Genomic DNA, 21,954 nt, shown 5'->3' on the forward strand with positions numbered 1-21,954 from the left:
AGGGTGCGGAGGAGGGAAGGGAAGACTGTGGTCTTCTCCACCAGCCTTCACCAAATGGTCCAAAGGAAGAAGACCCTCCAGAAAGAGACTGAGCTCCAGACCCCGAGCCCCATGGAGAAGGCGACTTACCCAGCTGGCGGCGACTGTGGTACGGGTGGCGATTGTGGTACGGGCGGCGATTGTGGTACGGACGGCAACTGTGGTGCTGGCGGCTGTGCTCTGGCCAAGGTGCCATCTCCGGCCGCACTGCTCCTGCGCAGGTTGGGTGAACGCTCGGCCCAGCGTCGAGGTGCCACCCTGGAGTTCTGGGGGTCAAACTCCTCGTCGGGAATGACCTCCTCGCAGCGGGCTCCACGGAAACCGGAGCGGCAGACGCAGAGCTGAGGGCGGCTGCAGGAGCCCCGGTTCTGGCACGGCGGCTGGCACACGGCTGAGGACACAGGGAGAGAGGTGACAGCAGTGGCCATGGGGCGCTGAGACCACAGCTGCCCACTCCCTCCTGTCAGAAGTACCCTCCTGAGTGCTGCCAACCCCATCGCTCAAGCAGGAAGCCACTCTCCTGGCCTCAGAGGGCTCCCTGACCCATGTCTCTCCCACCTCCATCCACAGACCCCCAGGACGTGTTCACCTCTGATCTTTGGACAACCAAAGACTGTGTGGCCAGCTGCAGAGTGGCTCACACCATCACGTCCCACAGAGCACCCTGAAGAGGAAGTGCACTGCCTGACACTGTGTCTATACTGAAATGTTCACTCCCACCAGACTGGAAGTCCCCTGAGGACAGACAGTGGCCCTAGAACTTAGAATAAGGACTGCCACAGAGTAGATTCTCAGTAAATATGGAGCAAATGAATGAATGAATCAGTCTCTTTTGTGGGAAAGGGCCCAACACTGGCCTGAAATTCAAGCGGTTTGAGTTGCTGGGATTTTCCTGTCACTCATGAGCTGTGTGGTCTTGAATTCACTGAGCCTCTATTTGCTCGTAAATCACGGGAGGGGTGAACTAAGGAGGTTAGAGGACTCTATGCGTCCTTCAAAGGCATATTCAGCTTGACAGTCTGTCCTCTCCTTCCCGTTGTTCTCCATCTCCTTAGCAAGGCAGAACTCCCGACTGCGCCAGAGAAAGCATGGTGGCCAGAACACAGCTGCCGGCATCACAGCCACTGCCGGCCAGGTAAGTCCCCTCCTCTGTGGGGCCTCCGTTCAGGGCTCAGGCTGTCTCTGGATTCTGCCCCCTGGGCTGTGGGTCCAGCCGGGGGCAAGGTGGAGCTGAAACCAGGCCCTTCTCCCAGTTAACTCTGTGCAGCATTAGCCACCAGCTCCCCAGGCTGACTCCTCTCTTCACTATCCTTCAGCCCCTTGCAAATTCCAGAGTCACATCCAGTGATTACTGGCCAAGGGAATATCCCATGCAGAGGCACACACTGGGATATGGAGTCCTGCCCCTCCCCCACCAGGACTTCCACTGGGGAACATGTGTGAGCCCAGGAAGCATGGTCTGGCTCACACTGCACCCTCCAAACCCAATGCCTCATTCATTCATTCATTCATTCATTCAACAAATAGCTGCTGAGCCCTAGTGAGTGCCAGGCACTGGGACAAAGTTCTTGTCTGCCTGGGGCTTGTGGTAGAGTAAAGGACACCAACAGGAAGCAAGAAAACAATAGCATGATGTGGCCTCAGGCAGTTTCAAGGGCTGTGAAGACAATTAACCCGGGTGATGCAGGGGTTCAGGCCCAACCAGGAGACTCAGATGGGGCGGCCAGGACACCTCTCTGAAGAGAGAGATGGGAGCGTGCAAAGGAAGTGAACCCCCGAAGACCCAGGCAGTCTCCCAGGCAGAGGGCGAGGCGAAGACCGGGCTCTGGAGGCTGGAAGGAACGTGGCGTACTCGAGGAGCCGCCAGAGACCCAGGGAGACCAGGGTCTGCTGGCGGAGGGGGCATAGGCAAGGTCAGTGAGGAAGAGGAGGCAGATACACAGACCTTGTCATCTCAGGAATCCTAAGTGCAACTGTGAAACTACCAGGCATGGCTCCCAGACCAGATGCCTGGGTTTTGTGAGTTGAACTCTCCTTCCTGAGAAGAGCACCAGAATCCAAACTGGGGGCTGGCCAGGATAAACGTCTCCAAAATTCCACCTGGCCCATGTCACAGAGACCTTCAGTGGTTCCCTGGTGTCTTCAGGATTCAAGTCCATAGATGAGCATTGAAGACCCTCCTGGTCTCATCCCCTCTAACATTCCTCTAAGCCAACCTGCTCCAGTCGAGCTGGCCTGCTGGCTGTGGCCCCAGGTAGCCTCTGCTCTGTCTTCTCTCTGTCTTTGCATGTGCTATGTCCTCTCTTCTTTCCTACTTGCTCTCCATTTACCTGGCTCCTACTGTTCCCTCAAGACCCACTTCCCCATGCTGGACACCCACCTCTCAGCAGCTGCTCCCTCCTTTGATTAACAGGAAAAATACTTGTGTTCGCCATTCACTGGGCATGTCCCGCATAGTGCCATTAGTTTTTGTTGTTGTTATTGTTTTTGTTTTTTGGTTTTTGGTTTTTGGTTTTGAGACGGAGTTTCGCTCTTGTTGCCCAGGCTGGCATGCAATGGCGCCATCTCAGCTCACTGCAACCTCCACCTCCCGGGTTCAGGATGATTCTCCTGTCTCAGCCTCCCAAGTAGCTGGGATTACAGGCATGCGCCACCACACCCCGCTAATTTTGTATTTTTAGTAGAGACGGGGTTTCTCCATGTTGGTCAGGTTGGTCTCAAACTCCCAACCTCAGGTGATCTGCCTGCCTTGGCCTCCCAAAGTGCTGGGATTACAGGCATGAGCCACCACGCGAGGCCACTGCCATTAGCTTTTTTTATGCACGTGTCTCAATTTCCTGACTCATACAGTCACCTCCTTGAAGTGTAGTGACTATCTCTTACACCTCGTTGTATCTTTAGCTCCTAACATATGCCTAACAATAACACCATTATTATTATTTTTATTATGGTGGCTACTCTCTGATGAGTGCTGACAATAGCCCTGGCACCGTGCTCTGCATACACGCTCTCACTGAAGCCTCTCAACAATCCTGTGACTATGATTCCCATTTTACAGATAATGCTGCTGAAGCTCAGAGAGGTTAAGAGACTTGCCTGAGGTCACCCAGCTAGTTAATAGTGGAGCCAGGATTCAAATCCAGTTCTGTGTGACTGAGAAGCCCAGGCTCTTTCCACCCCACTGACTCCCAGTAGGGTGGGCATGGTTCTTCCTCTTCCTCTCTACTATCTCTGAGCCTTGGCCCAGAGCTGATAAGGAAACAAAGGGGATCTGTTGGCTTCAAGTCAGCCACCAAATGCACCCTTGGGAATTCTGCCCTGAGAAACTGCACATCCCAATTGGCTCTGACAGTGGAGACCCCAGGACCCCAAACCCTTCCAAAGCCCACACAGAATTTTTAAATAATGATGGAGGACATATGTCAGCTCATGGGTTTATCCAGGGAGCATTCGTAGAGCACTCACTGGGTATGAAGCTTGTGATACTGTTTCTAGCACACTGTCTGACATGGAAAGGAGAACACACAGGTTATAGGACAAGTGCTATGCCAGCTGGACCCTCTAACCCAGGCTGAGGCAGGGAGTAGGGAAAGTCAGGGAAGGCTTCTTGGAGGAAGTGATGCTGACCAGAGACACAAAGGATGAAAAATTGGACATTGTGCACCAAGGGCACTCAAGACCAGCCTATCAGCAGAGAGTGTGGGAAATAACCAGTTTTAATGGCATTCCAACCACAAGTTGGGCTGGGAGGCCAGAGCATTTTTCCTCGTGCCCAGGCACCTCTTCCCAGCAGGCTCCAGGCCTCTAGGTAGAACCATGTCAGAATTGCAACCCAGAGCACTTCCCCAAACACAAACTGCCACCATGGCAGGATTTTGGCCTGGCCACCCCTCTATCTGCCCAAGCACACTTAGTCTTCACCTAACCACCTGCCAGGCCCCTGTCACCACCACCACTGGAAACATGGTCAGCTGGGGCCAGCCCAGCAGCCACATCAGTGCTAGTGAACACAGAGGAAGCAGACGTGCCCAGGGCAGGTCTTGGCCTTGGGGATTTTTTAGGGAGGGAATAGAATGGGAAGGCCTGAGTGATTTCCGACATAGACCCACACCTCTCTGCCACAGAGACCCAAAGGCTGGCATGGGTGAGAGGAAGGTCATGCAGCTTCCACCTCTGAGTGTGTAGTCCATGCCCCGAGGATGGCCTTGGGAAAACAGTCTAGCTTCCATCCTTCCCCTCCGGAGCCCTGAGAACAGCCCATCCTTCACACTAACAGTCAGATCCTTCATATAAATGGCCAACGAATATACGAAAAAATGTTCAACATCACTCATCATCAGGGAAACGCAAATCAAAACCACAGTGAGATGCCGCCTTATCCCAGCCAGAATGGCCATGACTAAAAAGTCACAAAACAACTGATGTTGGCACAGACATGGGGAAAAGGGAACACTTATACACTGCTGGTGAGAATGTAAATTAGTGCCGCCCCTATGGAAAACAGTATGGAGATTTCTCAAAGAACCAAATAGGTCAACTATTCAATCCAGCAATCCCACTACTGAGTAAAGACGAAGAAGTCATACTATCAAAAAGACACCTGCAGGTGTATGTTTACTGCAGCACAATTCACGATTGCAAAGATATGGTCCCACCTAAAGTGCCCACCAACCAATGAGTGACTAAAGAAAATGTGGTGAAACCCTGTCTCTACTGAAAATACAAAAAATTAACCAGGCGTGGTGGCGGGCGCCTGTAATCCCAGCTACTCAGGAGGCCGAGGCAGAGAATCACCTGAACCCAGGAGTGAGGCAAGATTGTGCTACTGCACTCCAGCCTGGGCGACAGAGTGAGACTCCACCTCAAAATAAATAAATAAATAAATAAATAAATAAATAAATAAATGAAAATGTGATATATATTCACCATGGAATATTACTCAGCCATTGAAAAAAATGAAATAATGTATTTTTGCCCCAACTTGGATGGAGCTGGAGGCCATTATTCTAAGTGAAGTAGCTCAGGAATGGAAAACCAAATACATGTCATCATTTACAAGTGGGAGCTAAGCTATGGGTATGAAAAGGCATACAGAGTGATATAATGGACTTTGGAGACTCAGAAGGGAAAGAGTGGGAAGGGGTGTGGAATTAAAAACTACATATTGGGTAAAATGTACACTACTCAGGTGATGGGTGCACTAAAATCTTAGACTTCACCACTAAACAATTTATCCATGTAACCAAAAACCATTTGTTCTCCAAACGCTATTGAAATATATATATATATATATCTTTCACTGTCTAGAAATCCAAGACCCCAAACCCTGTGAGCCAAGCCCCTGTGGCTCGCCACGACTCACTTAGCTCTGGTTCTGCCTTGCTTGCTAATAATACATTCCGAAAACATTTAGTGAGCACCTTATCTTGATCAGACTGGGTGCCGAGGGCAGAAAGGTGAACAAGACTGGGCCCTGCATAGGGGGAAGCCCTGGCCAGTGGGGGTTCCCACACTCCTAGAATCCATTTTCCAAGCAGGGTATTAGGTCCTCAGTGAGGGTTAGGGCTGGCAAACTTTGGTTGGTACAAAGAACAAACAGCTCATGGGAAATGAGTGGTTAGGGGGGAACTGTGAAAATGGCATTTAATATACAATAGCCTAGTAAATCAAGTTCTAAAAGGCTTCCAAACCAGCCAGACGTGTTGGTGGGAAAAACCCCCTCAGGAAGGTAACCCTTCTGAATTAACCATGTAGGATGCTGTGCAGAGGACCAATCTGCTGAGGTACAGCCTCCAACAAGTTTCAGGTTTTTGGAGGTTTAGAACCAGCTCTCGCCGGCTTCACTCGCATCCTCTCTTGTTTTCACAAGTCTCAGCAAGATGCTGACCTGGCTTCCTCACGGAAATGTAAGCATTGTGTTTTGAGCTGAGTGTTTGCGTTACGGGACTGGAGTATGTAGACTCCTGTCCTCTCTCTCCACTCCCCCGAAAGTCACCCCTATAATGGTCCATGATGGTGGCTTCCAGTGCCTGTCTATGAATGGGACTGTTCTGACAGTTTTTACTGGTCTGCCATAAAGTCAGGAAAAGAAACCCTTTCCTGGGTTGTTTCTTTTTCATAGGCTGTATTTTTCCCATCTAAAGAGTGTCTTTTGCGATGATGTCTTTTCTACATTTTTGGAGTTAAAATGTTCTTTTTAATTAAAGGTGATGGCAAGTGGTAATTAGCTTTGTTTTTTGTTTTTTTCCTAATGGCTTCACTTGGAAAAATGAAAAGCTGGCCACTGTATGTTGGTACTTAAGGTATTTTTGGAAACATTACTGATGCATGAAGTCCAGTGACCCTTTGGGAGGGAGGGGCAATCGTGGTCATGTGTCCTTTTGTTTAAAGGAGGCTGAAGTGAAACATTCCTGTTCCAAATAAGCACGATTTCAAAACTTAAATATCCAAAAAGAAATCAGCCATCTCAGAATCTCCAGTGGCAGAGGCTATTGCTTAAAACAAAGAAGGAAATGCTGAGGTCCCAGGAGAGGCAGTTCCATGCAGTGCTGTGGGAATTTTAAGAGAGAAAACCTCCATCCATGGTGGGCCAGCGAGTCTTCACGTTTTGCCCTTGGAGTTTCATGCCTCCAATTTTTCCTCAACAGTAGAGATCCTAGAGGTGGGTGCAGTGGCTCATGCCTGTAATCCCAGCACTTTAGGAGGCTGAGGCTGGAGGACTGCCTCAGTCCAAGAGTTGCCCAGCCTGGGCAACATAGTGGGACCCCATCTCTACAGAAAAAATCTTAAAAATTAGCTGGGTGTGATGGTGCACACCTCTAGTCTTAGCTACTTGTGAGGCTAAGGTGGGAGGGATCACTTGGGCTCAGGAGTTTCAGGCTGCAGTGAGCCATGACGGCGCCAGTGCACTCCAGCCTAGGCAACAGAGCAAGACCCTGTCTCGAAAAATATATATAAATAGGCCGGGCGCGGTAGCTCAAGCCTGTAATCCCAGCACTTTGGGAGGCCGAGACGGGTGGATCACGAGGTCAGGAGATCGAGACCATCCTGGCTAACACGGTGAAACCCCGTCTCTACTAAAAAATACAAAAAACTAGCCAGGCGAGGGGGTGGGCGTCTGTAGTCCCAGCTACTCAGGAGGCTGAGACAGGAGAATGGCATAAACCGGGGAGGTGGAGCTTGCAGTGAGCTGAGATCCAGCCACTGCACTCCAGCCTGGGCGACAGAGCGAGACTCTGTCTCAAAAAAAATACACACATATATATATATAAATAAGTGAAAATTTAAATGAGTAAAGATCATGCCTTATACTTGAGAAATCAACCCACTATGGGTTATGTGGCTCTAATGAATCTCCACTTGATTACTGGTCCATTTATCGAGCATGATACCGTGATGTCTACATTTAGCCTCCGGGAGTTGATCTGCAGAAGATGGAATACCCCCCAGCCCCCAGACAGTACCCTTGGACAACCGGAAGACTACACTGTCACGCAGCCTCCTCACGCTCGCTTGCCAATGCCGGTCTTTAGCCATTCATAATTTGGGCTCCTCCGGGATCCTTTCTTTTCCATACCCCCAGCCCGCTCTTCACTGAGCATGAGAGAGGTGGAAAGTCTCAGCTTTGGGTGTTCGGCTCTGTGGAGGCAGCAGGATGCCAAAAGGCAGGGGGAATAAAAGAAAACTCCTGAAATTGCTTTAAAAGCAAGAAATAAAAGGCATTGTTCCCCTAATCCCCCCATGTTCCTAGCTGAGCCCCTTCTCCCCTCACTCTACCCCAGAACAGTCAACAAAGGTTTGCTCAGATTTTCCACACAAAACCCCTACTTTTGGGAAGGGACCAAACTCAGAATGGGCAGGCCTGGGAGAGATTCTAGAAACAGCCCTCCCGACTACCCCATGCAGGCTGCTCCTACCATTTGCTTGGAGTCCCTGCTGATTAGCTACTGGGTAGTAGCAAGAACACGGGGTGGGCAGGAGGATTGGTTTGGTTTGACCCCAACTCTGCTACATCTCAGCTGCATGACCCTGGACACATGTCATCTCGCTGAGATGTCTCCACCAGTGTGCCAGTGGCCTCATCCACGGTATGGGGCTGATAATTCCTGCTTCAAAGAGCTGTTGTGAGTCTCAGCTGAGCACCTGGATGTGGGCGTACTTTGTTCTCTCTAAAGCTGTGCTGTTCAAGACAGTCTCACACTGTAGCCAGGAACTGTATGTGGTTATTTAAATTTAAATGGATACAGATTAAATAAAATTTAAAATTCAGTTCCTTCAGTCTCACAAGCCATATTTCAAGTGCTTGATACCCACATGTGGCTCACGGCTACCACAATGGACAGCAAGACATAGAACATTTCCATCATCACAGGAAGTTCCACTGGCCAGCACAGCAAAGCTTAAAACAACAGCAAAACAACTCACTCCCCTAGAAGCAAGATGGCCTCTGAGCTTCTCAGCTATGACCCTTTCCCCAGGAAACGGCAATGTTAACTCAGGCCCTCAGGATAAAAATCTAATCTAGTTTATAGGGTTGTTGTGAGGATTAAAAATGAACAACATGAAGTGCTTAGAATCGTACCTGGCACACAGTAAGAGCTATCAAGTTCATATCATTCATCCCCAAAACCAACTCTATATAGATTGTTATACCCATTTTATGGACGAGGCCCTGTGGCTAGAAAAGGTCCAGTCACTTGCCCCAGGACACAGAGCTGGGACTCAAACACTTCTCCAGGGATCAGGCCCTGGTTATAGAGATGAACAACCAAGGGCTGTGGTGCTGGGTGGGGACTGCTTTCTAGGTGTCAAATACAGCCAGGCCCCTCCCCATCCCCACCCTACCCCCAGGCAAGGCGTTTGTCATCAGCTCTCTCTCCTGGGCCCCAGAGACACCTTCTCCCTCCACCCATCTATGACCGTTAGATAGAGGAGGCAGAGACTTCAGGGTGGGCCCCTCCGGCCTCTCCCTTCCTCGGTGGCTTCCGGTGCCACCCGCTCTGGTCTGGGGGAGGAACTTCAACTCCAGACTCTGGGCCCAGCCCTCCCACTCCTGAAGCTCAGCTGCTTCCCAGGTTAAACCTCCATTCTCCCTAAAATCTGTGCCAGTGGGATGCTAAGACCCTATCCACTGAGCCACCCGATCCCCTCCTCAGGCCCGTGCCTGCCCCCTTTCACAGCTAGGGGCCTTCGCAGACTGAACAGTTTGCACCTCATCCATAGGATTTACCTCAGACCTCCCTGGGCACCTGACTTGGAACCCCACCTGGAGACCTGTTTGCTCCTGGAATCTGCTTACTGGGGGGTCCACGTGTGGTCCTGAGCTGTTTCTCCACAACCTTGACTTTTGGTTTCCAGGGGAGGGACCCTGATGTCAGAGATCCCTTAGCCCAGGGAATCCCTGTCTGGCTCACATGCACCCTTGGAATCCACCTCAGAATCGCTCTCTCCACTCTCAAGCTCTGCCCAGGGGCTGTGTCTCCCAGGCCCTGACTGAGGGCCCAAGCCCCCAGGCTGTGGGAGAAGTCAGGGCCTCAGGGGCTACCCAGCTTCCATACAGCTGTGCCGGGGCCACGGCTCAGGACGGCTGGAAACCGCACTGGGGCTCCGGGGCCGGCCAAGTGCCCAGCTCCAAAATAGCAGTTGTGTTCACATAAAAGCTCCTAATGAGAGAAAGATGCCGTTCTTGGCCCCTCACTTGCTCTCTGCAGACGCTGTCTGGCAGGCCAAGCGGGCCTCTACCGTTTGGCGGCTGGAGGGGAGGAAGGGGAGGTGTGAGTCAGACCTTGGCCCCCAGCCCTTCAGCATGGACCGCCCTGTTAATTGCATTAACAAATGCTGCAAGGCTGGGCCAGGTGGGGGCCGGGTTGCTGCGGGGCCAGGGGCTGGGGCAGAGAGCAGCCCCAATCCCACTGGCTCCAGCAGGCATGAGGAGGAAGACTCTGGGCCCAGCTCAGGGCTGAGAGGCCTAGGCTCCTCTCCAGCTGCTGCCCCAAAGCAGAGAAGAGTTGCCTATCCATCCCCACAGTCCCAAGGCTTGTCTGGGAGGAAGCCTCAGTGCCAGAGGGGCCCCAGAGGTGAGATACGCTGGGAGGGGTCCCTGGGGATGAGTCTTTTCTAGAGAAGCAGCTTCCAGGGGAGACAGTTCTAGGCTGGAGTGGATCCAGCCACCCTCCCACGGCAGCACCAGCCCCACGCCCAGGCCCGGGACGGTCGGGAAGGATGAGCACACCACTCCAAATACTGACAGCTCAGAGAGGCCAGGGCAGGGGCATGAAGGACAGTGTGGCCCTGCAGTCAGAGACCCATGTTGGAGTTCTGACTGTGGGACCTCACCTGGGGCCAGTTTCATCACCTCTGTGGGCCTCAATGTTCTTCTCTAGAAAACAGTAATGCATTCAAATGCATGACTTGCCAGGATGGCAAACAAGAGAGACTGTCCTTTGGGGGCTTCCAATTTAGTCAGAGGGACTGTCACTCAATAGATAAACAAAGAAGTGGAGCACGATGGGCATGATGGCTCATGCCTGTAATCCCGGCACTTTGGGAGGCCGATGCAGGTGAATCACCTGAAGTCAGGAGTTCAAGACCAGTCTGGCCAACGTGATGACACCTCTCTACAAAAATACAAACATTAGTCGAAACACCTCTACAAAAATACAAAAATTAGGCGTGATAGCACACACCTATAATCCCAGCTACTTGAGAGGCTGAGGGAGAACTGCTTGAAGCTGGGAGGCAGAGGTTACAGTGAACCGAGATGGCGCCATTGCACTCCAGCCTGGGTGACAAAGCCGGACTCTGTTTCAAAAATAAATAAATAAATAAAAATAAAAACAAAGAAGTGGAGCAGAACTTGGTATGTGAGGGATGGAAGAGACAGTCGAGGGCCCAAGATCCAGAAGAACAAGGCCAGTGGGGGCCAATCAAGCCAGAGGGGCCAGGGCAGCCGTTCTGAGGAGGACACCTCAAAACAGAGACGGGGTAGATGACAAGGGCCAGCCTCACAGAGAGATGAGGGGGAGCAGAAACAGAGGCAGCAGCGTGTCCACCGACCTAGAGACCAGTGGCCCAGGCTGCACTCGGGGAGCTGGGTGAGTGCAGAGACACTGCGGCAGGAAGGTTCAGGTGGGATGTGTTGAGGACAGCAGGGAGAGCGGGCAGCAGGCTGCAGTGTCACCCAGGAGAGCTGTGACAGGGCCCTGGCCCAGAGAGGCAGCAGGGAAGCAGGCAGGTCCATGACGGACTGAGGAAGTAAAACAAACAGGGCTTGCTAATGGGTTGATGTCAAAGCCTGAGTGAGAGGAAGGTGTCCCGGTAGCCCCTGGGTGTCTGGCTCGAGCAGTCAGGTCGATGGGGGTGCCAGTTAACAGAGTGGGTAAGACCTGCACGGGGGAGTTAGCTCAGAGAAAGGGAAGTCACGAGTTCATTTTAGACAAGTTGGGATGAGGATGTCTGGGAGGCATCAAGCGCAGATGTCGAGTAGGCAGCAGACGCGGAAGACTGAAGGTCAGACGAGAGGCCTGGCAGAGGATTCATGTGAATCTGGGCGTCACTGGCCCAGAGACGATGTTTACATCCCTGAGAAGGCAGCAGATCGTTCCGGGAGCAATGCAAAGACAAAGAAAAGAAGAAGACCCCAGACTAAGTCCTGGGAAACCCACAGTTTAGTAGTGAGCAGAAGAGAAGCAGCAGCCAGGGACACAGGAGGGGACCAGGACAGAGAACACCATGAGGGTTTGAAGGAAGATGGCAGCGTTTGGCACATCCAGGCAGAGTGAACCCCGGGCATTACTGTAAGTATTGCATGTCAATTGTCAGGCACAGTGCCTGCCGGCACTCAATACCCAGGGGCGGTTCATGCTCCGCTTGGCTCCTATGGCTCCCCTCTTTGGGGTGAGGGACTTGGAAGGTCTAGGGAAAGTCCTGGGGAAGCCCAACATTAAGACGTCAGGTAGAGAGGGAGAAGCCAGCAAAGGAGACTGAGAAGAGGCAGCTGGGGATGGAGGGAGGAAGCTGCCAGTCACCCACGCCATCATTTGCTCACTCAGCTCTTTGATAAACAGGCCCCAAGCACGTATAAAGGACACAGGTGTGGAGAGACGGCCAGGCACTCCACTGGTGTCAGCAGGACACAGCACCTGGCTTCAGGAAGCTCCCAGTCAAGGACATCTCCTAATCACCTCGTTGGACAAAGAGCCTCAGGGTAACCTGCTCCCTAGGAAGATCTCCCCAGGAAGGGTACCTCCATGCAGGGGTAAGAAATGGACAGGGTCTCTTGATGAGACTGCATCCTACATATCAGCTGGGTTCCACTGAGGTCATATAATTATTCCCCTTCGCCATCTCCCACCTTCCTCTCCACCACTCCCTGCCAACTTTGGAGTCCCCACTGGATGGTTCATCTGGAGATGAGACTTTCCTGGCTTCTGGAAGGTGCTAACCAGTTAGTGAAGATGAAAATCCCACCCTTGCCCTCACCCCTTTTCCTAAGGCTTGTTAAGCATTTACCATAGCAAGGTGCTGGGCTCACCGCTTTACACGTATTACCTCATGTAAACATCTCATTCTTATAACTACACTAGGTACTACTCTTGTCCCCATCTGACATATGGGGAAACTGAGGCAGAACCATCAACAACTTGCCCAAGATCACCGTGCTAGTAAGTTATGGAGGAAGGGTTTGAACTCAGGGAGTCTGACTCTGAAGCTAGGGCTCTTAGCCACCTTGTCACAGTCTTCCACTTTGGGATGTGGTTGGCATGAATGGGGCAAACAGGCTCTCTCAGGGAAGCCAAGGAGGAGCTCAGATCAGGAGAGACAGGGTTCTTGTAGGACTGAGATGGGGACTTGGGGAAATGCCATTCCATTGCTCACGTGATACACGCAGAAAAATGCTCAGACCCATTCCAGCGTCTCCATCCCCAGGATCCCCTGAACACTGTGGGGAGTTTCTGGAAGGGTCGATAGAACTTGGGCAGCAGAAAGAGCTCTCTCAGCACAGGGCTGGGGGAGGCCATGTATTATTCAGTATACACTTATGGACCCTTCACCTTGTACCCAGCACGCTGCCTGCTGGGGGTGGTGAGACACAGTCCCTGCCCTCGAAATTAAGGCCAAACATGTATAGAGTGCATCGCACATGCCAGGCCTTGAACTAAACATCTGACCTAAGTGACCTCATTTGTTCCGTACAACTCTGGGAGACAGGGCCCAATGTTGATCCCGGTTTACAGAAGAGGAAACCAATACACAAAGACTTAAAGCAGCCTGCCCATAGCCCCTCAGCCACGCGGTGGAGCCGAGAGCTGACATTTAAACCCAGGCGGTCCAGCATAGTCTCCTGATCTAGCATTAAAATACCAGCTAAACTTAGCTTGCGCCAGGCTGTCTACACACATTTACTCATTTATCAGAAAGCACAGAGCTAAGCCCTTGCGCTCTGGAGCCAGGCTACCTGGATTCATGTCTGGGCTCTGCTGAGTCTCAGTAGCATGACTCGGACAGAAAGCCAACCTCATTTGTAAATGGGGATAAAAATCCAATGTAGCTTATAGGGTTGTTGTGAGGATTAAAAATTAACAATATGAAGTACTTAGAATCGTACCTGGCGCACAGTAAGAGCTATTGAGTTCATACTATTCATCCCCAAAACCAATTCTATATAGATTGTTATACCCATTTTATGGATGAGGCCCTGTGGCTAGAAAAGGGCCAGTCACTTGCCCCAGGACACAGAGCTGGGACTCAAACATGTCTCCAGGGATCTGGTGCCAGAATCCAAAGTACATGCTCTTACTATGGAGCCTTGCTGCTGGGGGCAGGAGTGACAGAGTAACTTGCCTGCCCCCTCCTCGACAGCTGCAGGGATTCTCTTCTGTCCTCCCCAAAGCAGCCCCAGCCCCTGTGCGTCTAGGCTGAGATAAAATGAGAAGTCTAGGGAGTATTCAAATCCCCTTCCCCAGTTGGGGTAGGGTTGGGCAGGAGCCAGTCTGGGAAGAATGGACAGTCTTCCAAAAGCTGCAATTATAAACAGGACACTGTCACTCCACACCCTCCAGTTCTTCCCCTCTGCTGGGCAGGGCCCGGCAGGCCGCAGTCAGCTGCCTTCACAAATACATAAACACATAAATCCCAAGAGAGAGAGCTGGCAAAGCCACAGAAGGAAAGGCAGATACCAAGACTGGAAGAGGATTCGGCGGCCCAGCTCTAGCCCCCACCAAGGTGGAAGGAGGGGCTGGGCTTCTAGCAATGGGCACCTGCAGATCAGGGTGGAAGGAGGGCAGGCCTGGGAGACGGACTGGTGTGTGACAGTGACCTGGGATTGATTCTGCTAGAGGGAAGAGAGGGCAACTGAGCAGGAGCCAGCACTCCCTGCGCATGGGCAGTGGGTTGGGCCCGCAGATATCCGGGAGAGACTGAGTCTCCCCGTGGTTCTGGCACTAGACTTTACCCTTGGCAGTGGGGGATGTCGGCCCCCATCTCTCACCGGCCCAGGAAGGCATCCCTTCATGTGTGAAACTGCTAGGACAGAATCATGAACATTCCCCAACATTGGCAGTCTCTGCCCCAGCCAGGAGGGCAGCTGTTGGCAGAGGAGAGGGAGGTGCAGAGCCACAGGGGTGGGGGAGAGCCAGCTGATGGGGTGTGGAGCCAAGAGTCCCCCCTTCTGCAGAGCTCTGGACAAAGCCATCCAGTGCCAACACCCCACCGCCCGCCTGCGTGGTTCTCATTAGGCTTATTAGCAGCCAAATAGCAACAAGCAAACAGCACAGGGACCAGTTAATGAGCACACAGCCCTGCTGCGGGCGAGCCAGCTTCAAGTGGGAGAGGCTGTTGCCCACTGACAACCCCCTCCAGGAGAGTTGCTGGCCTGTGTGCCTGGGTCAGGGTGGGTGACCAGGGGGCAGCAGGGTGAGAGGGACAGGGAGGGAAATACCGGGGGAGAAGGTACTGGCAGCATCCTGCCTCAGCATCCTGGTGCAGCACCCGCCGGGGTACGAGGATACCCCCACACACATGCACTGGTACTGTAACAATATGCAAACTCACTCAACCTTGAGTTTCTAGGGTTGAAACCCAGTTTGGCAGAGAATAACGCTGGAACATCACTAGCAAGTTAGGAAACTGAGAACTTCCAGGGTTGGAGGGCCCAAGTGAGACCTATGCCCAGACCCCTCAGGCAGCTAGGGAGAAGCCCACCCCCTATGAAGCCACCCACTGCAGCTTCAGCTGAAACCTCAGCAACACTCTCCATCAGCCAATGCTGCCTCCCAGCAAAGGCTACGCTCTCTCGAACATACCAACCCTCTTCCCCACCTCCAAGTCCCAATCTCTCCTGCCCAGGCCTCCTGAGTCCTGAAAGGCCCTGCTACTCAAAGTGTGGTCCCTGGGCCAGCAGCATCAGCGTTCCTGGGGCTGGTTAGAAACACAGAATATCTGCCCCACCCCAGATCTGCTGAATCAGAATTTTCTCTTTGATGTGATTCTCAGAGGACTGGGGGAACATTCAAGTTTGAGGAGGGCCCCCAAGGCAGATCTCCCTATGACTGACCCCCAACTCTGCTCAGTGATTTTTGGCCACACCTAGAATCACCTGGGATGCTGTTTAAAAAATAACAGTGCCAGACCCCAGCCCCAGAGCTTCTGCTTAGCATAAAGCCACCTGGCCACCCACATCCCTGGCTTCCCTACCCAGAGGAGTTGCTCAGAGCTGATTTTGAGTCTCAGGTTCTTTTCCAATGAGCTGTGTGGCCTTGAGCAAGTCACCACCTCTCTGAGGCTCACTTTCTTCTTCTTTAAAATTATGAGGGGCTGGGCGTGGTGGCTTACACCTGTAAGCCCAGCACTTTAGGAGGCTGAGGTGGGAGGATCACTTGAGGCCAGGAATCTGAGACCAGCCTAGCCAACGTGGTAAAACCCTATCTTTACAAACAAAACAAAACAAAACAAAAAAACAAAACCCACAAAAATTAGCCAGGCATGGTGGTAGGTGCCTGTAACACGAGCTACTTAGGAGGCTGAGGCAGGAGAATCACTTGAACCTGGGAGGCGGAGGTTGCAGTGAGCCGAGATTGTGCCACTCTACTCCAGCCTGGGCAACAGAGTGAGACTCTGTTTCAAAAAATAAACTTAAAAATTTAAAAGTAAAAATAAAATAGTGAGGGACAAGGGTTTCTCCCCCACCGGTGCCCCTGGCCACAGAGGGCCTGACCTCTGAGAGCCCCCACGCGTCCAGTTTCCCGGAAAAGGAAAGGGTGTTCAAGCAGATCTGCTTTGTTGTTTGTTTTTGAGTTTTTGGCTCTGGTTCTGTTATCTGGAGGTCCTAGAAGGGACCGAAGATTCTGCCTGAGCTACATCTTCAGACAAGCAGAGAGGGTCAGGGCCATGAGGCCTGAGGCAGAAGCCAAGAGCTTGGTAAACCCGCATGTCCAGCCTCGTGGGAATGGGAGCAACTCCATTGCATCCTATATCCTGTCAAGTAGGGTGTCAGGATAACCACGTTATCCTACGTTGTCATAGAACTACATATGATGTTCCTAGACAAGGGCATCCATCGTGCTGGGAACATCATATGTTTTGTCACATACCTGGACTATTAACTGTGACGCCCTCCTACTGAGAAGGGCCTGGGACTGGTCCTTGAAGGAAGGGAGCTGTTGAGACTGAGGTTTTGCAGCCAGGCTTGGGACTGGCAGAGGCAGGGGCAGCCACCTGAAGGACAGTCAGGCAGAGTTCCTGGGGAGCTGATGTGGACCCAAGAGGGGCCTGTGGGAGGAAGGAGAAAGATCCAAGGGGATCCCTCAAACTCCCATATCTGCTATGGTCTGTGGGGATTCCACACTCTGGAATGCCCAGCCCCCTCTGGTGTCGGGAGGGAATGAAGCCCAGGAGATCAGAGCCTGGAGTTCTGGAGTCAGTCTGCCCAGGTCCAGCCCGAGCTCAGCACTTGCAGCAGCGGAGCTTGGCCATGTTTCCCAAGCAACCCGAGCCCCAGCTTCCTCATCTGTAAGCCACGATGATAAGCACACACCTACTTCATAAGATGACTGACAGGTCAAACTAAGGTAACGCATGTGAAGAGCTTAGTGCAGTGTTGGGCACTAGTACGTACTCAGTTGTTAGCTAATAGTAGCAGTAGTAGTAGCAGTGACAGCAATAGTACCATCACCTCCAGTTCACAGATGCAGAAAGTGAGGCCCAAAAATGAAGGTGAGATACCTGGCAGCAGGGTACAGGTATTAAGAAGAAGGACCCTGGAGTCAGGTTGTCTGGATTCAAATCCTAGCTCTGCACTTCCTGACCATGACCACGTGACCTTAGACAAGTTACCCAACTGTGCTTCGCGTTCCTCATCCAGCCGCCACAGAGGATGTTTAAAGTGCACCCTGCACCAAGTGAGTGCTATGAAGGTACTGGCTCCTGTTGTTGTTAATGCCCTTGATACCATCAGTGGAAGAGGCTCGGGCATGGAGGCTCTGGCTCTTCCCAACTCACTCCTACGTTTCCACAAAATAAGATGGCTTTTCTCTCCTTCGAGCCAGACTGCCAGACATCAGAGCAGTCCAGGGGGAGACGGCTCCAGGCATGGGTCAGAGAGTGTCATCTGACCATCCTGGCAGAGTCCTTATCAGAGGCCAGGGTCATTGGGCCAAGGGCCAGGGCAGAGGTGGATTCTCATCCCATGAATTGTGCCCTTGGAAATGTGGGATGCAGAGGCTCTGGGCCAAGCATGTTCCGCAGAACACAGGTGCGGACGGGCTCCTGAGACTCTGCCGGCAGTGTGAGTGGGGCCAACACAGTAGGGCAGCAGGAGGGAATGCAGGAAGCTTTGAAAATACGAGCAGTGATTTCATTTGAGAAGCTGTGTCCAGCTGGAGGCATTTTTTTTTTTCTTTTTGGAAAGGAGACTCGCTGTGTCACCCAGACTGGAGTGCAGTGGCATGATCTTGGCTCACCACAACCTCTGCTTCCCAGGTTCAAGCGATTCTCCTGCATCAGCCTCCTGAGTAGTTGGGATTACAGGCGCCCAACACCACGCACGGCTAATTTTGTATTTTCAGAAGAGACAGGGTTTTGCCATCTTGACCAGGCTGGTCTTCAACTCTCAACCTCAAGTGATCCACCCACCTTGGCCTCCCAAACTGGGATTACAGGTGTGAGCCACCACTCCCAGCCCCAGCTGGAGGCATTTTTAAACCTCCTCCCTTCCACTGGATATTGCCTCCACTTTAAAGAGGGGCTGCATCTTCAGGACGCAGACTAGGAAAGACGCTTCTGCTCCAGGTTCTGGAGTCCCTAAGCTTGACCTGCCCTGGGAATAGGGTGGGGAATGGCACTCCACGTCTCATACAGCGGAGTGTCTGCTACTTGTGGAGGCACTCACGTTTGATACAGTGGTTGGTGCTGTTTGCTGTTGTCCATCCTGGGCAGCACTGTCCCCCGCAGACGTTCCTCCTGTGGAGTCACCAAAACAGAGTTAACAAAAGGATGCTCAGAGCTGGGGACTATTGACAGCCCTTCCCACAGTCCCACCTTCTACAGGAAAGGCCTGGGGGAACACGGAGAGGCTGGGAAGGCCGTCCTCATTCTACGTGCAAATCTAAGATTGAATCCTGACTCTGCCATTCTCTGCATGTCCCTGGGAAACCTCACTCTCTCCATCTGTACAATGGAGATAACGATAGCTGCTTAATTGGGTTGTTATGACGGTTAAATGAGGTGAGAATGTTTAACATCTGACATAAAGAAGGCAGTCCACTGGGGCAACAATGACAGTGATCCTAAAGCTAATAAACAAGCCAGTTCAGAGAGGTTCAGTGACTTGCCAATTCCACACAGCAGGTAAGTGCCTGAGCCTGATTCAAACCTGGGTTGGCCCAACTCTAAGCCACGCTCCAACTCTACATTGCCTCTCACAAAACAAATAACCAAACAAACAAAACACCAAGGTCCTTGCCCTACAAATGCTGACGATCCAAGGGAAGCTGGAAGACACACATAAAACAGTCTCAAGGTCATATGCGGTGTCACCTGCCAACAAATGCACACTGAGGAGTCTCAGCCCCCAGCAGTCTGGTGCATGGGAAGGCGGAGCCCTGAGTGGACACTGAAGGAAGGGGGCTCTAGAATTCCTGCTTATGAGGGGCTTACAAGGTGGCAAGCTGGTAGGAGGATGGGGCTGGGGATGTGGGTTAAGCTGCCTCTGCACAATTTTTATTTGAGAGACAAACAGGAATTACTCTATAGGGAAATAGAGTTCTTCCCTCAGCTACTCCTTTTTTTTTGAGTCTCTCTATATGGCCCAGGCTGGAGTGCAATGTCACAATCTCGGTTCATGGCAACCTTGGTCCTGCCACCATGCTAATTTTAAAATTATTTTTAATAGAGACAGGGTTTCATCATGTTGGCCAGGGTGGTCTCAAACTCCTGACCTCAGGTGATCCACCCACCTCAGCCTCCCAAAGTGCTGGGATTATAGGTGTGAGCTACTGTGCCCAGCCCTTCAGCTACTCCTTGATGTTGGCTCTGAGGGACCCGCATGAGACACTGATGTACAGTGCTGGGGCACTCACTCAGCTCCCCAGACTTTGTTTCCAGGTGTTTGGTGCACTCCAGCAGCACCAGCAGTTTCCACCCGGCCCTGACTCCGCAGCTAAAGACCCACATGCCTAGACCAGGGCAACTCCCTAGAAGGGCTTCTCCTGAAGACCTCTAGGGAGCGACTCCTTGGCAGGCTGGGCCTGGCTCTGGCTTCCATCCTTATCATCAGAAATCGTCACTGGGCGCTGGAACTGGAGGGTGAGAGGGGAGGGAGAAGTACAGAGGCTGGACAGGCAAAGGACAGAGCAGGGCGGCCGCTCCTGTGATCTCTGCGGCCAGCATGGCGACATCTGGTCCCACTTAGGAGTTTGTTTGACATTTGAGTGGACCCCAAAGCTTATGTGGTTTTTGGAGTCTTATGAAGAATTCAAAATAAATTCCTGCAGCTTGAAAAAGCAGAGGCCCATTCCTGGCCCTTTGGCCCAAAGTTGTGGGGCACTGCCTCCCTCCCAGGGAGCTCCCAGAATGTCCTGCCAGCCAAGAGTTGTGCCACTCGGGCCACCTTAAAGCCTCTCTGGGCGACCACCTTTAGCAGCTTCCTGGCTGCATAAGGGCCTATGTCACTGGGGTCAGGGAAAGGGCTGCTTGTCAGACCCAGAGTTTCTGGGGTTGTGCCCCAGTGGAAGGGGAAACTACATACCCACTTGTATGTCACTACCCCTTGTGGTGGTGACAAGACCTCTTGTGGGGCTAGGAGGGCTCTGAGAGGAAACAGATTCTGTGCCCTGGGAATTTTCTAAGAACTAGGGCCTGTGGGAACCCAGACAGCACGGACGCAGGAGCCTGCCTGGCTGGGAGGTCATGGCATGGAGCCCAGCCCAAGGAGGCCCCCTGAGCCAGCCGTCACCCCAGCTGCCCTCAGGATGGCTTTGCAGCTGACTGTGGGAGGGCAGGGGCCAGCCCTGCTTTGCCTGCAGAGTAGGCCCTAAGGGATATACGGCCACAGGGAGGATTGGCCAGAATCAAAGGCTGCCAGGCAGAGAGGCCAGGCTGGGGCTGGTAGGGCACTCAGGAGAGATTCAGGTCCCCAAGGAGAGACTCTGAGGATCCCTACAGGCCAATATTAAAGTCTTGGGTGCAGGCCCAGGGAAGTGACCAGCTGGGAATTGTCAGTTCAGTGGGCTCTGGCTAGCAGAGAGAGCAAATGAGCCTGAACAGCTGGGATATACAATTCAATCGCTCTGGCTCCCTAGAAGGTACCTCTCAGAGATCATCTGAGTTCAGTCTTCCAGTTGACACCACTCAGCACACATTAGCCCAGTATCCAGCATCACTGTAGCGGACACATCTGGCTAGCAGTCTGGGAGAGCTGCTATTCCACCTGGGCCAAATCTGATCACACTAGCCCTTTGTTAAAAACCTCCCACAGCTCTCCATTGGCCTCTACAAGGTCACCTGGCACCCACGTGCCTACTTGCCTGTGCAGTCTAATTGACCCCATCACCCCCACCTTGTATCCACAACCATCCACAGCCAAGGCTTTGCTCTTCCAAGGATGCAAGGTTTGTTGCTCCCTAGTTGCCTGATGGATTTCACTTTCATGCCTTTGCCTGGGCTGTTCTCTCTGCCTAGAATGCCTTCCCTCTCTGATCTACTGATGGAAATCCTTTGCATACTCCAAGACTTCCAGATCAGATACTACCTTCTTTATATAAAACCTCCCCTGGGCCAGGCAAGGTGGCTCACACCTGTAATCCTAGTACTTTAGGAGTCTGAGGCGGGTGGACCATGAGGTCAGGAAATCGAGACCATCCTGGCCAACATGGTGAAACCCTGTCTCTACTAAAAATTAGCTGGGTGCGGTGGCGTGCACCTGTAGTCCAGCTACTCAGGAGGCTGAGGCAGAAGAATCGCTTGAACCCAGGAGGAGGAGGTTGCAGTAAGCTGAGATTGTGCCACTGCACTACAGTTTGGCCACAGAGCAAGACTCCGTCTCAAAAAACTCACAAAACAAACAAACAAACAAACAAACAAACAAACAAAAAACCCACCTGCTCTGATATCATCTACCCAGCCTTCCCTCATTCTCCATCTGCATCTGCTAGGATCATTTAGTACTGCCTGTTTCAGGTCATTGGTTGTATCTCCGTCTTGGGTATCTAGAGATTTCTTTCTTATTTCTCCTTGTGCCTCTAGAGTCTAACACAGTGCCCAACACGTGGTATACAATTAATACTTCTTTGTTTCATTTAATCTGGAGTTTCACAAAAAGTGGGATGAGCCACACTGAGGGTAGGAAAGGCATTTTAGGTTTACAGATCACAACATTCAACAGTGAGTTACATGGTGAGAAAGTGATTCTCTTTTCGGTGA

The 21,954-nt window shown here is 52.1% G+C and overlaps 1 protein-coding gene across 4 annotated transcripts in view; it reads right to left on the reverse strand.

The window, feature by feature from the left end:
* Positions 1 to 21,954, reverse strand: part of LTBP2 (latent transforming growth factor beta binding protein 2) — a 115,986-nt gene that overhangs the window by 88,328 nt on the left and 5,704 nt on the right. For all 4 annotated transcript variants that reach the window (XM_030930121.1, XM_030930122.1, XM_030930120.1 and 1 more), the window contains exons 2-3: positions 18,425 to 18,495; positions 130 to 430 (exon numbers count right to left, since the gene is read on the reverse strand). In XM_030930121.1, coding sequence (XP_030785981.1) covers positions 130 to 430; positions 18,425 to 18,495 — 372 coding nt within the window. The remainder of the gene's footprint in view (positions 1 to 129; positions 431 to 18,424; positions 18,496 to 21,954) is intronic.

This window comes from Rhinopithecus roxellana, chromosome 5 (assembly GCF_007565055.1).
Source record: "Rhinopithecus roxellana isolate Shanxi Qingling chromosome 5, ASM756505v1, whole genome shotgun sequence".
In the NCBI taxonomy this organism is placed as follows: Eukaryota; Metazoa; Chordata; class Mammalia; order Primates; family Cercopithecidae; genus Rhinopithecus; species Rhinopithecus roxellana.